Here is a 17,633-nt window from a genome sequence, read left to right as displayed (position 1 = left end):
TAATACTCCTGATTGTGCACTCGTGTGTGAGTAGGGGATAAACCTGAATGTTATACATCACATAATGTTACATGATGTTCTCAAAAGAATGCATGAATGGCTCTATAGAAGGAGTACTTACGAGCTGGTGTAAGTACCCAACTACTAGTGAGAATGCACATAAGAAGAGCACAAGGGAAGTTGAGAATTATCATTTCTTTGACTTGGAGCTACAATAAGTCGGTGTGTCTTGGACTGGACCAAAAGTGTGATAATAGGTACCAGAAGCAGTGGCCTGCAGTGTTCCACAAATCTGAATACTTAAGAGAATATCTACTGGATTTAATGGGATTTTGAGGATTGTTCCACCGCAGAATGTGCGAGTGCTGAGAGTTTTGCTATAAGAAGCTTTCTGAACTGAGATTTGAATGAAGGACTAGGAGAGTTTCTGAACACTCGGTTGTGGAAGGCACGGAGCAACCTGCTCCAGCTGACCCTGCAGGAGCAGGGGGCTGGAGCAGACGATCTCTAAAGTTCCCTTTTAACTCCAACTATTCTGTGATTCACAAGTAAAATTCTGTAATTTAAAATTGACTAAATCCTCATAGAACCTGATAATAGTAGGAATGTTTTTATTTGAATACAGTTAAACCGTTTCTTCAGTAATACTTGTCTTTAAACAACAATGCTGTGTCTATGGGAACAATAGGTCTAGCAAAATGTCAAATCCCCGGAGAGGAGTCACCCCATTGGCTGCCTTCACAAATACTTAAATATGCCAATAATACTGTTCAGAAAAAAATAATAGAGTTTTTTTTACATTTATTTATAAACCAGAGGGATCATGAGAAGATAGTATATTTGAGAAGCCCCAGAATGCTCAGATGCTGGTGGTTTGTTGAACTAACAGATTATCTCAGATGAATGTATTGAGGCCAAGTTCAGGAGCAGCTATTTTCCCCTCCTTGGTAAAAGAATCTATAGGAAGGCCTCTAATTTTCCTTAACCAGGCCTTCTTGCGCACTTTTTGTTGGTCTTCTATGAGTTTTGTCTGGTTTGACTGATACTGAACTGTTGTAGCTTTCTGATATGCCACCCTCTGTTTTCTTGTCAGAAGCTTGAATCCACTGTTAATCCGATAAGGGTCTGCAGCATATTGAAGAAAGGGCTTTTTTTTCCTGGAAACCGGTTTAGTTTTCACTTGTACAATCATGGGTGTTGATTTAATTGGTTCAGAGGAAGTTGTAAAGTGGCCGATAAGCTGAACCCCAACGTCAGGTAGGGGAATGACTTTACCATAGCCACTGTGAGCTTGCTTTTCTTCCGGCATGCCACAGTATGACTTGGGACGTACAATGGAGGGAGCAGGAATGGAGGACTTCACAGTGGGTCCGTGCAAAGAGTTTATTAGCTTGAGCTGCAGCTTTTTGGTTTCAAAGGGTGTCGAAATTCTTTTCGTGGTCAAAGAGTCACTGTCAGATCTCATGTGTTGGAGCTGGACTGACTGATCCTTTTTGTGCTGCATGGGGGTTTTATATATTTTCATTTTTTCAGAGTGTTCTTGCTGATGCAGTGAAGGTTCCCACGCTTCTGTGACTGTTGGAGTATGCTGAATACTGGTGCCGACTAGTGCTGACTTACAGCTATTCTGCAGTGTGTTCACAGTTAAGAGTATCTGGTTAGGGGACATTGGACAGCTTGGGCCCCTTTGCTTTTTATACTGTAAAGTGGCTTCTGTCCTGTCGGCATGTGCAGGTGCATAGAGGGAAGAGCCATATTCAGATTCACCGTCTGTTTTCAAACAAACAAACAAACACTGAATATAGTTGAAGTCAAGCATAGTTCTTGTGATCTTGGGCAGGGTACTAGTCTAAGGAGGGATAGGGTTGCTTGCTGGATTGACAGGCATATGGAGAGTCCAAGTTTAGCTACAGAACAGACAGTGTAAGAAACTGCAAGCCAATGATGCCCATTTCGGTTTGTTCAGCCTTAGCCTCACTACTGATGCTGCTAACCTCTGCCTTTCTCATGCCATGGTTTGTGCATTGGAAAAAGGATTAAAGACAAGTCACTTTCTGAGAGATGTCTCTCAAATAGCCAGTGTCTGAAAACCATGTTTACTGATCAGAGCTTAATTTGAATTAGAAATCACAAGACATGCTTCATAACTTACTTTTGATATCTCAGGTTATTTAGGGAGTGATATCTGATGTATGATACACCAAGATGGATTGTGTGATTATGTCCTCAACTAAGAAATAGAGATTTTAACAAATACTGTATAGGACACTCAGTACCATGGCCTTGCCATAGCAGTTCACTTCATCACTTTGTTTTGCAATGCCATGCTATTTGCATGTCCTCGTTTTGCAATACTGTTCTGTTTTTCAATCTCATTAATTGAAACTTCTGCCCTGTGGAAATGTATTTCATACAGCGCTAATTTATAGCTCTGAAAAGCAGAATACAGGAAAATAAACTGAAGAAAATCATTACTCCTTGTCCTTCAGTTCCAGAATTTAGAACTGTTTAATCTGCAGATACATGTGGCCCTGCATCTCGGTTACAGGCACTGTGAATTTGGGGTTGGAGACATTCAGCTGATCTAAGCTGTTCGGTTGATTTCACAGTCTATCTTTCTTAGACTCTGAGATTTCTGTACAATTACCGACAGGTTCTGAAACTAAAATCTGGGAAAAAATACAAATTAAGGAAAAAATGCAATATGGCCAAAGACCATGTTTGTGATCAGTGCTATCTCATTTTCAAGTTTCAGGTTACCATGTCACTGTTGGCTAGCTGAGAAAATTTTCCCAAAACTTATTTTTTAAAATGATTTTCTGAGTAACTGATACTGATCTGTTTTACCAGCTGCAAAACTTTCATCCAGAGTGATCTCTTCTAGAGATCATTACTTTTTCTTTAATCAATTCATTTATCTTAGAGACACTCATTTTAAGAATTACTGTCGTATCTGGCTTTAAAGAGTTCTTACCAGTATCTGCCAGTGTTCTTGCAGAATATGCTCTTGTTGACTTTTCTGAGTCAATCATATGGGGCTGTTGGTTACCAGGAATTAAAAGGTTTTTCTGCTGCTGTGCCTGAATAGTATAAGATTTTGTGCTTTTGAGCAAATTTTGCTGTGGCTGGCAAGCTGCTAATTTCATCAGTTCATAATGGAGAGCTAGAAAAGAGAAGAATAAATAATCTCTGAAAACTTTGATGGTGTTGATTTCCTCCTGCCCCCTGCTTTTTTTTTTTTAATATGTCATAACTGATAGGATTTCAAGTCCTTACCATTTTGCCTCTTATCACAGCTTCTAAAAGTCTAGGTTTTATAAATAACTCCATAAGTATTTGATTAGGGAAAAAAAAACATCATAGACAATTCAAAGATAATACAGCAAATGCTGATTTTTAAAAATACTAATATTAAATGTATATGTATATAACTTTTATATATTTTTTTTTCAAGTAAAATTAACATATAGTTAATTCCCTGTTTGTTTCCTGCTTCTGCAAACTGGATCTTTCAGCAAATAGAGCTACATCAGAGAAGTTTTTGATGGTCTAAAAAGTATGACAGCTTTCTTAGCCCATCACTTTATTTACAATACGAGTTTGAATGCAGAGCTGATGATTTGTTATAAATACTGTATTAAATACCTGCAGACTTTAAAAATTTATATATATGTAATATATATGTATATATGTAATAGTTTAAAAGGTGCCAGTTCATGTGCAGTTGCATTTCCCAATGGTGGCAGATTCTGAATGCAGGTGCTCTTACAACTTTCGGGACGGGGGGGAGAAGGTTAATAAATAATTCAAGCATTGAGTCAGCTGCGTATTTCAGTGCACACTAGGTATAAGAATATGAATACTAACACTGATTTCAGTTGGAAAATGACAGAGACTGTCTTGATTAATGTGCTGAATTTATACCAAACCTTCTTTCCAAAAATGTGTAATTTCTAAGCTTTTGTAAAGCCTTTGCAGAACCATTGAGATGCAGCAGCACGTCTACCAGATTGCTCTGTAAAGAGTGGAGAATCTGCATATTGATTAAGATGAAGGTAGTGGGTACTTGAAACTATTTCAAAACTTATTTTAGAAATTGATGCCAGAGGATTGCAAAGACTGTATGTATTACTTTGAGACATTCCACAGCCTTTTGATGACCGGCAACAGATCAAGTAAGATAGCATTAGCTGGTCAGCGTCTTTCATCTCCAGAGGAAGCTGGTATGTCTTCTGTCTGACTTTGTCATGTTTTACTTGCTGAAAGTGAACCGGTATTTTGTTTGAAGGCCCTTTGCGCTGTTCCTTTTTCTTCCCTGCCATCTCCCGGTCAGTCTTTAACATATAGTTCCACTTGACATCCTCAAATTGGAACATCAGCAGACAGCTCAGTGCATTGATCACCATCCTGGAGAGCGGAAGGGAATGATATCAAAAGCATGAACTATCATTAGTAAATCAGTTATTATCTAATGGATCCATTTGCCTGTGTGTACTACAAACCTTGGGGTACTTAAGCAGAAGCGAAGAAATTATTGCTTGTTTAAAGAAGAGACAAGCAGCAGCGATTACTTTATTTCTAGTCCCTACAATTAGACACTGCATATTCTAATTCATGTAGTTTATATGAACTCTACAGGGTTCTTTCCATTCAACTCTAAGGCATAATCAATTTTTAAGATGAGACTTCCTGACAGTAGGCTGAGTTAGACCAGTAAAATGCCAAAAGAGATGGAAGTACCATGTTATTAGGGACATTTAAACCTAAATTGGAGAGGGAAGAAGAACTACTTTTACTCTAGAGGTAGGGATGTGAGGGAACCTGGAAGAATTTTCCATGATTGTTTTTATGAGAAACAGCAGGCCATGGAACAGGTAAAGGCCTCAGCTGGACAGTGTAATACACAGTTTTGCAAAGTAATCTACCTAATCAGTTCAGGGACTGATTGCAACTGTTACCACTAACCTATTTTCTGCAACACAGAAAGAGGATATGGGGTCCCCTCTGCTATTAGCCCTCATCACTTTCAGGCAGCTCCCCGTCAGGAAGTTAAATATACGAATCTTTCCATCAGCACAGCCACTGATGACTCTGAGATAGAGAAACTCCAGGAACAGAACTCCTCTGAAAACAAGACACACGAGTGTTGGTTTATTCATCACACTTTCATGAAGAAACTAGAGCAACAAATTCTCTTGTCTTAGATGAGATGCAAAATCTGTCTCCATCAACAAGTTAAAAAAAATTTGCTGATCAAGACATTTAAAAGGCTTGGTAGTGAACTCCTTCAAAATCACTTGCACTTTTTGAAGAGTACTAAGATGACTATCCAAAGAAATAAAATAAAAAGAACAAAGCTCAGTGGACACCACCAGTGTCATTGTGTCCATCTGTTGCATTATAAATTGCATTTTTATGTTTAAGAAAGCAAATGAAAACAATCTGATGCTACAATTTTCACATTTTTAATATGCAATTAAAATATTAGAAAGTGACATAATACACGGTAGGACTTTACAGCATATAACTCAGTCAAATTTCATATGTACATTATTTTCTATTCTTAAACGGATAGTGTGATATCCTAGTAAATGTAGTTTGGGATCCTTGAAATATTGCACTGTAAAGGGTCACAGTCTTAATTCATCCTTGTTTGTGAGCAAGTGGTTACATATTTACATTTTAGGTTATTACAAGTCTGATAAACTGACAAACACTTGTTACTACCACCTATTGCTTTTTTAAGATAAAGACTGAGAGCAAGGATGTTTCAAATTCTAGGACTGCCAATTAAGGCATTTTTTGTTCCTATAAGAGAGATGTTTTCTTTACAGATTTATAGAGATCATTTATGGATAACTTAAAAGACGTATGTGATTCCTACTTTGGGTGGCGGAAAGCTGTTAGGCCTCTCTTATGGTTTCCCAACATGCTCCATGCCAGGGCATATCCATCAGTGCTGCCCGTAACTAAGTGCCACTGATCAAAGGACAAGCACTTAACTGGACCTTGGTGCCCTTCTAATACCTGCAAAATAAAACAAATAGATGTAACACAGTATCAGCGTTCTGGATGTAAACATAGCAAGACAGCTTACAGCAGGCACAATACCATCTTCATAGAAGCTTTATCAGATATTAAAATATACCAATATAGGTAACTGTTGGTTTAATAGTCCCTAATAAGAAACGTTCTGGGCTTGCTGCTGCTGATTAGCTACTATCATGGAATTAACATCATTTTCCATAATCATTATATGTACTAAATATGTTATTGCATCGTAGAACTGCAGCCTTCTTCCCCTCAGGCAGAAAGTTTCTGTTCTTTCAGAGATGTGGACTAATGCTAATTCTAGACATCTCCTAAGATAATTAGCAATTCTGGCCTCAATCTTTGAATTGCAGAGCAGCTAGCCGGCTGCTTCAATTTTAACTGTTACTGGTTCTGAAAGCAACAATTTTCACATTTTGGACTAATGTGACCTTCCAACCCTTGAAGCTGTTGGTCAAACCCTCTCACTCCCTTCCCAGTTTGCCAGTGTTCATACAAAAACAGATTCTGCAAAGAACAGATAATGGAGGGTTGAGCAAGGTAAATCAAACTCCAGTTTAGAACTTGGCCAGTTGTCTGTAAAGCAGTTTTTACAGTGTTCTCTCACCAATAATTCTGCAGTTTCTTTTGCCAATTTAGACTGCTGGTAGGGAAGAGGGCTTTTGTTTGTTTGTTTGTTTGTGTGTTTTTTCCTTCTTCTTGGACGGCTGTCGCATAAACAGAAAGTCATGATAAACTAGCACAGAAAGTTTTTGACCATTTAGCGCAGAATCATCTACCTAAGAAGGAACTTACTTTGATCAGAGTTCCAGTGTCAGCATACCAGACTTTCACAAGTCCCTTGTCACAACCACTGACAATGCGGGTGCTATCCATTTTAACTACCCAAACAATATTGTTGTGTTTCAGAGTCTTGAGGCATTTCCTGCTTTCCAAATCCCATACTGTTAGGAGTAAAAGGGAGAAATATTAAATATTCATGTTCCAATGCTAAGTTTTGCTGAGTACAATGTGAATTAGAAGATATTACTGGAATTTCAGTTGCATGTTGTGCCTGCAGCTCAGCTTGGAGCCAGGTATTGACTTTTGAGTTTAATTATATGACTAAATTTTTAAATGCAAGGTCTAGAAAATGGCATAGCCTTTTAATCCTTATTTTATAAAAAAATAACAAAGAAGTCTCTGGCAAAGCTGAAAATTTATACCACTCTTCCAAGGCTTAGTCTAGCGCTGAAGGCACAAAGCCATTTAAAACTGAATAAAAGCAGAAATAATAAAAATTTATGCAATGACACAGTCAGACTCCATGTACGTGTGTGTGTGTGTAGGTGCACACACAACTTATTGTTCTGTAAGCAACAGTATGAGAAACTAAAATTCACCATCTGTTTTGTATATTTTCAGAATCATATACTTCATATATCACATTCATCATGACTCCAAGTAACTCTGTTGTTACCATTCACTTTTGACTGGGAGCCTCCTGGTCCCGACTCTCACCTTTTACCATCCCATCTTTGGCTCCTGACACAAACTTATGTTTGTATAAATCCAGGCAAGTGATGGTCCCTGAGTGACCATTGAAGATTTTCATACAAACACCACTGTATATATCCCAGCATCTACAAAGTAAAGACCAAAAAAGAAATGCAGTTATTAATAACTAAACTGATGCCTTATTCACTACTTGCTACTTCATGGGCCCAACTGTCCTCACATACACTCTGGGTTAAATCAGGACTCATTCAACTGTTCTACTGGAGCAATATGGGAACAATCAGATTAGCTTTTATATTAAATTTTTTCTCATGTAGTTTTTCATCCACCTCCAAACCTGCCTGGAAACTTGTCATTAGTTTTCAGCTCTAGCATAGTTTCCTTAAGATAGCCTTCAAATATACACTTTTTTAGATAACCTTATTTTTTTACTGGCTAATCTCAAGGTGACTTCTGTTGACTTTAGATAGAGAACTCAAACATACACATAAACATCCCTTCAGACTGGGGAAGGGCAAAGAGGACCCAGTTTGAATCGGTATAAACATTTTCACTTGGAGTTAAATGCTGTCTTTGAGGAAGTTGTATAGTTGCCACGGCAGAGCTGGACAACTGTTACTTCTTTTTTCACCCTTCAATATTGTGACATTACACGAAGGACTTTTGAGATTTAGTGATAAATAAGACCTAATAGCTGATCATCTCCACCACCTGTTTTAGTGTGCAGTACTTGGAAAGGAGCAGCTGTACTTTGCAAAGAAAGCTGTCTCTTCATTTTCTCCAAAGACCATGTGAAGGTGCACATGCCAGGGTCTTGAATCCACTTAGCACAAGAGGCCTTCTAAAGTGTCATGGAGAACTCCCAACCCCACTGAACTTGATGCTGACCATAGCAAAGCCAGAGTTTTATTACAAGTGTATATTAGAAACATGTCTTGTTTTTTTAAGATATAACGATACACAAATTTTCCCAAAGTATCTTGCTATTTTAATCATTCAGTATTAGATGAAATTGTAAAATGAAGAAGCTGCCCTATGTGAGTGGAGGATATGTTTAGTTATCTAAACTCCTTTTTTTCATTATCCTAATGATGTGAAAGAAGATTCCTAAAGTTCGAGGTGGAAGGTTTAAAGTTGTTTTTTCTGAATTTCCCAGGGGGCTGGTATCCTGAGGCACATTCCTAGAGCTCCTCACCTGATGCTGAGATCAAAGCTTGCGCTGAGAACAAATCCTTCCTTCTCATTGAGGTACAGTGCTTTGATGCTCCCAGCATGGCCAGAGAGCAGAGGAGGCACTTCTTTCATTTCCAGCACACCAAGAAACCTCACTTTTCGGTCTGCAGAGCCAACAGCTACCAAGTTTCCACCACTGTAGTGAATTACTCTGTTTGGGTCTGATCTGAATAAAAAGCAGTGATTGAGGTGAGCTTTAGCTAGATAATAATGTCTAATAGGTCTCATCAGGCTGTTGCAGTTATTGACAGGAATTTCTATGATACTCAATGCTGAATTATAAAGCAAGCTGATGGACAACATGCTTAGGTATATGAATCCTTTGCAGGGCATCACAAGCAAAGTTCATAGTTTTGTATACCCAAGTTTGTATCTGGGGAGTAAGTTGAAGAGCGGAGGCTGTTCCTCTCAGCATCATGTCCTTTGTGACCTTCTGTGTATTGCTAGTCCTTTCATCTCTAAAAATGACTCAACTTGGTATCTTATTAAAAAAAAATGGATTATATACTGAAGATTCTCTAACACAGATCCTGAGAGATCCTTTTCGAGCCACCCATTCCCTCAGAGGGATCTGACAGATTTTCTGAAGCCCCTCTTTGGCCCTACAGGATTAGTACAGAAAGCAGCTAGGTAATCTACGTACTGGTCCGTGAGGACACGAATGTTGTAGGAGCCACAGAAGACATTTCTCTCTTCCAGCTGGATGGTGTTAGTTTGCAGGCCATGATAAGCTAATTGCAGATTATCTTCTTCCTCCTCCTCCAGCTAGAAAGAGAAATGCAAAAACATTAACCGGGGGGGAAAGAGTGCAGTATTACTCCATAGTACCTATTAGCTCAATTCCCTCTGTGCTGTTGAGCTTAACAGAGATGGAAAATGTCCATAGGGAACACCCAGTGTGCAGGAACTTCCCAATTAGTACAGAAGCAAGGGTTGCTCTCTGTATGTCATTCAGTGGCAACAAGTGGAATACCTGATAATTTCACCCCTTATTCTTTGGAGAAAATACCATGTCCTTGTGATGCTGCCCAACCTTGCCAGTGCCCCAGGCTTTGAGACTATTTGTGGCACTGTGGGGAAGCATTAGTACAATCTCCTTTCAGAGATGCAGACCCCCTCCCTTGCAAAGGAAGGCTGAGCAAGTATTGATCCTTGTGAATTGCTCGTGATGATGCAAGCCAGAAGGAGGAGTAGGAGAAGAGCAAAGCTGCACCTAATACACAATCTAGTCTTCTAAGATCGCTGTGTCCTCCTCCCTCCCGAAATGCTGAAACATAGGACCTACAGAAAGCAAACCACCTTCAGCATACCTTCATTTTACTGCTCCATTTGTGGTCTTTCACTTGGATGACATCTCCTGCTTTGTTTAACCGTGGAATTGTCACATTGACTATTTTAGCATAGTTGGAAACCACTCCCCTAGGGCATGATCCCTGGAATAAACCAATACAATCAGCACTGTCACTGCAAAGCCTAAGCGTGCAAAAGATACTGCTCATGTTCTTGATCTCCATGCAATGCTGAAGTTATGTGCAAAGCTGAACTGCACACACTGACTTGTACTTCGGCAAAATTGCCATGTCCTCATGATTCTGCTTAAGAGCACTAGGTTGCATTTACCACTTTATTGGTATAAGATTTAACTTCTTATGAAAAAATATGGGGGGGGTTTTCAAACTGAGGAGTCTTTAGCTTTCAATAAGCTGCAATGTTTTTACGTTTTAATGGGGTCAGTTTCAAAGAACATCTCATCTTTAATGACTGCTCAGTTGATTTAGAATCCCCATACATTCTGAGATGTGAAAGGCTCCCAGCAAATCTTTATATGATCGTTTAAGGTTCATTTTTAATGCATAGAACCTTTCATTAAATCTGCGTTGAGTATTAGCAGAAAGCTGAGATTTCCATGCTGTCTTCCCAAATAATAGCATGCACTCAGGCATATAATCCCTAACTTTGGGGGATTTGCTTTTACTCTTAACTTAGTCTATGGTAGGTCTGCATTAACCAGGGCGAACCTTTACCTCAAGTTCTGCTCGACTGTGTCCCAACCACCAGCTCACTTCTTGCGAGAAAACCCAGCTTCTTCATGTTCCTATGTGACACTAATAAAGCTCACTGTTGCAGCTGCCCCAGGGAGTTACTGCAGCTTTGCATCCTATCACTGGCTGCTGAAAGTCTAGTATTTTTATTTCTGACCAAGCTTTGTTTACTTCATTATAAATTCTTGATGATCCAATTTTAAAGCTACAGACTCTCTAAATGTCGATAAAGCCCATTCTGTTGTGCTTGCTTATGACCATATGAACATGTAATCCAGCTTAGCTCTGCAGAATGAGAAAGGAGGAAGAAGGAACAGGATGAAGTCAAGAAGTGACCTCCAGAAAAGGCACTTCCATCTAACGGCCTGGGCAGTGAGAGAAAATATTCTTTTTAAAGTGCATGATAACAGTAGAAGCCCAGACCCCATACCTGCAAAAACAGGATCTCCTCCTGTATTATTTTTTCTGACATATGTTCCCTCTTGACTTCCTTGGCCAGGAAAGCCCAACATTTACTCACAGCTGCACATGTGTTGAGGGATTTTCGATCCAGAAGCCCTGAGGAATTAAAAGGACAGAGTGGCTAATCCCTACACACATTAGAGGCCACCTCTGAGCCTTAGAAGAGACCATCCCTGGAAAATTAGAGGACCTTTACCCAGGATGTACTTGGACAGGTGAATTGGCAGGTAGCGAATGAAGTCCTTGTACTTGTTGATATGGGAGATTGACTGTAGAGATGACGGAACCACCGTGGCACCTGGAGCAACTGAGGACACAACAGATGACTTATCCACCATACCAGGACCCTTCTGGAAGACATACTCACTGTTTAGGGGACAGACAGACACTGTTGATAGCTGACCACCTGGAAGACAATGGAATTGACAAGCTATAAGTGTTTGAGCTTTGGACTGTATTAATGATCCAGTTGTTAGTCATGCAATACAAGAGCCAATTGGCTTTAAGCCAACTTTTGAAAATCCCTTCAGTAACATACAGTTCCAAAGAAAATGATGGGCCTTGTCACACTATGGGAGCAGAGGGTACTCAATGTCTTGAAGAACAATTCACACTCTCCGTCACGGGGCTTGAAGGTGCAGATATGTGGGATGCTAACTCTTCTCAGCTATCACTGCCCTGAAAGGTATTGAGAGCTCTTCATAGATGGAAGAAAATGGGTGATTAGCTATGCCATAGAACACCCTAGCTGGGCATGCTGGAAATGCAATGTGGCATTTTTCTTAAAAATAGAAGATACTTTCTCTACCTCTTCCACTTCTATCTATAGGAATCACCAGCACAGACCGAGGTCTGTCCTGATCTTTTAAGAGGAATATCAAAACACCCTTGTGCCAAGAACATAGCACTATTGTCTGAAAGGAGTGTGAGACCCTCTCATCTTACATCCATTGGATTTTCTTTCATGAAAATACAGTTTTATTCATGATATTGCAGAAGGAAAAAAAATCTCTCCTGTCCAAGGTAACGGAAAAGTAAACACAGCAAATGCCTTTCTCATATTATTGGGGTTTTTTTATGGTGTCCATAGACATCTCTAGCCTCTTTGTCAAATTGAAACCACCCTTGGTGTGAGGCTTTCCTTGCTTTTAGGTGCAACACAATCCACAATGCTGGATTATAGAGTTCAGATTGTGCTGGTGGAACACCTTCAACCTTACCGAGCAACAAACATCTTGCCATACTCAATGAGCAAAAGGGCCATACCATATTCTCCATCTCAGCTATAACATTGCGCTTCCAGCGCCTCAACAAATTTGGGACTCAGAGCAAAGAAACACCTGTTGAATGACATAATCTCTCCTTGTACCAGACTTCCTTGAACTTTCCAGCAAAGTATTGTCATAATATACTCTGCCTTTTTGCAAAATGATCCGAGAAAATAACAGTTGCTAGACAGCGCCAGTTGTTAATGTTCCAGTTCCTTAGAAACACTCTAGATTTTCTCCAATATTAAATATTCAGGTAGTGATATCTATATTACCAAACTGGTTGATTTTTGCAGATGAGACTCTGCTTGCAAGGGCTGCAGATGAAGTGTCAACAGATTGGAAAGCAAAATGAATCCGGCAGCTGGGTTGAGGATGACTGTAGTTTTTGACGCTGTTTAGGGCTGTAGGAGGTGATTCATCTGTGTCTTCTTTATCTGGAAGAATTAAGTGAAGAGTCAAAATCTACAATCACAATGGGCATCTTAAAATTGAATTAAGGGACTGCAGAAGTTAGAATAGAAAGTATATTAAGTGTATAATATGGATATTATGTTGTATTATTTATTCCATCACTTCTACCTATGCAGAACTAGTCTCTTCAGTGTTTTCTCTGGTGTGGTTCTCATTACTTAAAGAACTCAATTGACAACCACTCCTTCTAAGATCTGTTGCCCAGGAGAACTCACGTTAGGAAGTTTTTTCGTTACGTTGTTGTCATCTGTACACACTGTAGGCTATACTCCTTTTTAATGATCACCTCTTTTAGACAATTACTATGCACTCTGAAGCTGCATACAGGCTGGCACCACAAGGGAGAGTAGGTCCTTGGAGGATAGCTTTGGGTCAGGGTAAAGCTGCCAGACCTGAGCCCCATCTGGCTCTATGTGCTTCTGCCAGGAAGGCCCTGTTTCCTGCACAGTTTGTGTCGACTCCCTCTGCTTTGCCCACTTATTTCCTACAGCTGGAAAGATCAGAGGTCTAAGTGATATGGGATTTGCAGTGTAACCAGAAGGTTAATAGTGTGAGGCAAATAAAGCTACAATTAATAGTTAATATTGGCTGAACTGCTGCTTTCAGCAGTTGTCCTTTGCACTGCATGGAGCATTTTGCTCCATATAATAAAACATCTGCTTAAGAAGGGAACGGCCAGAGCAGCAACAGCAGGAGCTGCCTGACTGCTGCAGATGACAAAAAGAAACTGAGCCCCTATGGCTAGACAATGTTACATTCATCTTTAGCACCATCCCTGGAGCGTGGTACTTGTATTCTAGGGCTAGGTCCTCTTTGCCCAGCTTCAAAAGCAGTTGCCTTCACCTTACCTGAAATTCAGCCAGCTTGTAAGGTCTCAGCTAAAAGAAATAGAGAGGAACTGTGTAGTTCAGGGGAATCCAGCATAGTTCCCCAGTGGCCCCTAGCAGAGCAGTGTCTTTCTTATCTTCACTGATAATGTCAGCAGAAACCAAAAGGTAAACTGTCACAGCATCAGAGCAACCAAAAAGAAAACTTGATGCTGTTTATTACTGAAAGTTTTCTGTGGGAGTCTCTCCTAGATCAAAACAAAAGTTCCCTGGGCCACATCTTCAGCTGTTGAAGCAGGACACAGACCTGATTGCTGTGAAAGCAATTTTTTGGTCCACTGTATTCTGCCTGATAAGAAGTAAATTAAAAAAAAAATAGTTGAAAATCTGTCTTACATCATTATATTTCCATATATAATATGGAATTATAATATATGTAATATACATATATATTATATACTTTTACCTGACTCAGACAAGAATATTTGTCCCATGGATCCTATGTATAGCCAAAGTTAATAGGTAAGAGGGGAAGAGCTTTAGGCTAAGTTTTGTGACCTTGAGTGTCTAGTTAGTAACTGATCCGTGAATCCTGCCACATTGGTTTCATCCGTGGCTTACACACGCTGGAGCTATGCTGAGTGTCGTCTAGCCCCCCAGAACTCTGTACTTTTTGATGCTACAAAGAATCAGAGAGTCTGGATCTGGCCCTATGATTTCTTTTTGACGTCAGTGAATATTAGTGCCCGGTGGCACGTGGGAGCTCACCTCTCCCATCACTATCCTGCTTACCTGTTCTCACAAGGATAATTTGCTCTCGCACCAGGTCAGCTGCTGTAAACAGTAACTTGGCATCACACAGTTTCAGTAAGAGCAGAATGTAGTTTGTTTTAGTCCAGTAGCTGCTTTTTGCAAACCACCACCACGTGTCCTGCATCTCTTGCTCTAGCCTTTGTGGATCTAAAGCTCCATTGGAACTGGAGATGTTCCAATCTCTGAGGCTGTAGCTGATTTGGGAGCGCACATAAGTGAAATCCTTCTCCTGAGTCACCCTCAGAAGTTTCTCGGTGTAGCTGAGTAAACTGAAACTGTCAAAACGCTTGATGATGCCCAGCAGGAACTTCCTCTGGGTGAGCATGCCGGCTCGCAGGAACCACTCCTTGGTGGAAAATATCCTCCAGGCCAAGACACAGGTCTCACAGGTTTCACACACGGGCACAAGGTCTGTTTCCTTCCCACATCGCAGACTAGGAGCAGAGTACAGGCTGTACTTCTGCATCTCCATTGCTCCAGCTGCCCTCCCAGGATCAAGTGCAGCTCAGGGACAGCAGCTCAAACTAGAGAGCCTGGAATCCAGGAGCCTGCAGCTGGCCACCTGCCTGCCTCCTGCATGGCCCTGTGCAGGGATGGGGGCACAAGGGGATGGGAGCCTCAGCCCAGCATAGGAAAAAAACCTGTTCAGAGGCCTCAGTTCAGTGTAGGATGGAGGCTCGCAGGGATGGACACCTGTACGTTTGGAGGCCTCAGCCCAGCATGCGATGGAGACCCACAGGGGTGAAGGCACATGGATTCAGGGGCTCAGCTGCTGTCAGATGGAGACACACAGGCACACAGATTTGGAAGGCTGCAGGTTCAGAGACTTCAGGCCAGCAGGGGATAGAGATCCTTGGGGATGGAGATCCACAGGTTGGGAAGCTTCAGCCCCGCCCACGATGGAAGCCCGCAGGGACGGAGACTTGCAGGTTCGGAGGCCTCAGCACTGTGTAGCATGGAGACCCATGAGGATGGCGACCCAGCAGGAGCCAGCACAGCCCGCGCTGCCTGGGAGCGCAGCCAGGAGCACAGCTCACAGCGCAGCACAGCTGGGAGCACAGCACAGCCGGGAGCGCAGCTGGGAGCACAACTCGCAGCGCAGTGCCGGGAGCGCAGCCGGGAGCGCAGCTGGGAGAGCAGCTCGCAGCGCAGCGAGGCCGGGAGCGCAGCTCACAGCACAGTGCTGGGAACGCAGCCGGGAGCGCAGCGCAGCCGGGAGCGCAGTCGGGAGCACAGCTCACAGCACAGTGCTGGGAGCGCAGCCGGGAGCGCAGCTCGCAGCGCAGCGCAGCCGGGAGCGCAGTCGGGAGCACAGCTCACAGCACAGTGCTGGGAGCGCAGCCGGGAGCGCAGGTCGCAGCGCAGCGCGGCGCGGCGCAGCCGGGAGCGCAGCTCGCAGCGTCCGCGGCTGCTAGGAGACACCCGCTACCGTAAACCTCCACCCGCCCGCGCCACCCGCCGTATTGCCTCTATAATATCGCCACGCCAGAGCGACGGCCCCCGCCAGCATCGAATCACACGGCCGAGTTTTACAGTTCCGGCAGCATTTCTGCCCAGCAAGGCTGTGTCACTCGATGAGCATTTATATATGTATGTGTGTATGTATATACAGATACACACACACACACACACAGATATATAATTTATTTATTTTTGCATGTCTTGTTTTGATGAGTTGTGCCCAGGAGAGCAAGGCAAATCTTAAAGTTACTGAATTTGGACTGTATAGAGCCTATTCACGTTCTTAATGTTCCATTTTAGAAGAGTGGTTACGATGACTGTTTGCTGAATCTTAAAATGGGAAGGAAGGTGCCCAGCCCCAGCTGCCTGAGATGATCAGCCAGGAGATGAAAAGGCCAGGGGAGAAGGAGGGGGGGGGTCTATCTGCGCAGGGAGGATGAGGAGGCAGGTGGGCACCCTGGCAGCCACGTGGTGCAGGGGCCCTGGAATAGAAGCTAACAGGGAAGTAAAGTAAACAGATGTAAAAAGCCTCTGGAAAGTGGGAGTATGATTGGCCTTTGGACACCGAAATATTTGCTTTTATAGGCAGAGCCCTAGAGACAAAGTAAAATTGAACAGTGTTGATCCAGGGAGTATTTAAGAAGAGACTGTGCGAAGTCCTCAAATACTTTGCAGTCAGCTTTTGTTGGTCAAAAACAAATATATTTTTAGTCTTCCCCCAGAATCCCAGCCTACCTTTGGTTGAAAGAAGACCTCATTTAATGACTTAATGAGTTAAAGCACACACAGAATAAGAGAAAACCAGGCTGGCTCATCTGTTGTTCAGAAGGTAGGAGGACAAATGAGATTACCAAAATGCTGTCCTCTGAAGAGACTAAGATAGTTTCTTTGGCAGATGAGCCCAAGTGGGAAAGCAGAAGAAAGCAGATCAGACCTCAAAGAGTTCCTCCCTCCTCAAGCACCCACTGGTTACCCACAAAGACAGACTCAAATGCATTACTGGGTCATGTACCTGGGTCTTGTTTTGTATGTGCCAGTAAATGCAAGTTTGGAGTTTCTGCTGTACCTGTTTGGCTCTTTAATTTATTGGCAAGTAGAAGCAGAAAAGACAGTGCTGGGATGCTCTCTGCATGGCAGCATCTCTTGTGGAGATCCGAGCGGGGCAGATGTAGCGGTTTACTTTGGTGCATGCAGACTAAGCTCACCACACAAAGCAAGAAGTATCATGGGCTCAGGCCCCCAAGCAGCCACCCCACGCTCATCACAACGGTCACGTTTGACACCCGCGATTTCTAAGTGGCTCTTCGGGAGAGCAAGCAGAGAAGAGCAGAGCTCCATCCTCCACAATTCCTCCCCAGTGGAGAGTTGTTTTCCTGGAACGAAGTAGACCCCAGTAGCCAGTTATAACAGCACCACCCTTTTCCACTGGTACCAAACATAGCTGGGAGGTGTCTCTACATGCTTGCTTACCTAATTAAATCAAAGCTTGACACTCTCTGCTGCAG

General features: G+C 42.1%; 1 protein-coding gene across 1 annotated transcript; it reads right to left on the bottom strand.

The window, feature by feature from the left end:
* Nucleotides 1-895: 895 nt before the first annotated feature.
* On the bottom strand, nt 896-15,139 carry FBXW10B (F-box and WD repeat domain containing 10B). Its single transcript, XM_062592122.1, has 13 exons — nt 14,647-15,139; nt 12,829-12,990; nt 11,482-11,691; nt 11,254-11,381; nt 10,092-10,214; nt 9,425-9,546; nt 8,744-8,947; nt 7,552-7,673; nt 6,847-6,995; nt 5,885-6,027; nt 4,966-5,124; nt 4,257-4,407; nt 896-1,849 (listed from the first exon to the last, which is right to left on the bottom strand). Exons 1-13 carry the CDS (start codon nt 15,137-15,139, stop codon nt 896-898), a joined length of 3,120 nt encoding a protein of 1,039 aa, XP_062448106.1.
* Nucleotides 15,140-17,633: the final 2,494 nt, after the last annotated feature.

Source organism: Rhea pennata, chromosome 19 (genome assembly GCF_028389875.1).
Source record: "Rhea pennata isolate bPtePen1 chromosome 19, bPtePen1.pri, whole genome shotgun sequence".
NCBI classification, from domain to species: domain Eukaryota; kingdom Metazoa; phylum Chordata; class Aves; order Rheiformes; family Rheidae; genus Rhea; species Rhea pennata.
The sequence above is the reverse complement of the archived record's forward strand: the minus strand, read 5'-3'. Positions and strand labels throughout refer to the sequence as shown.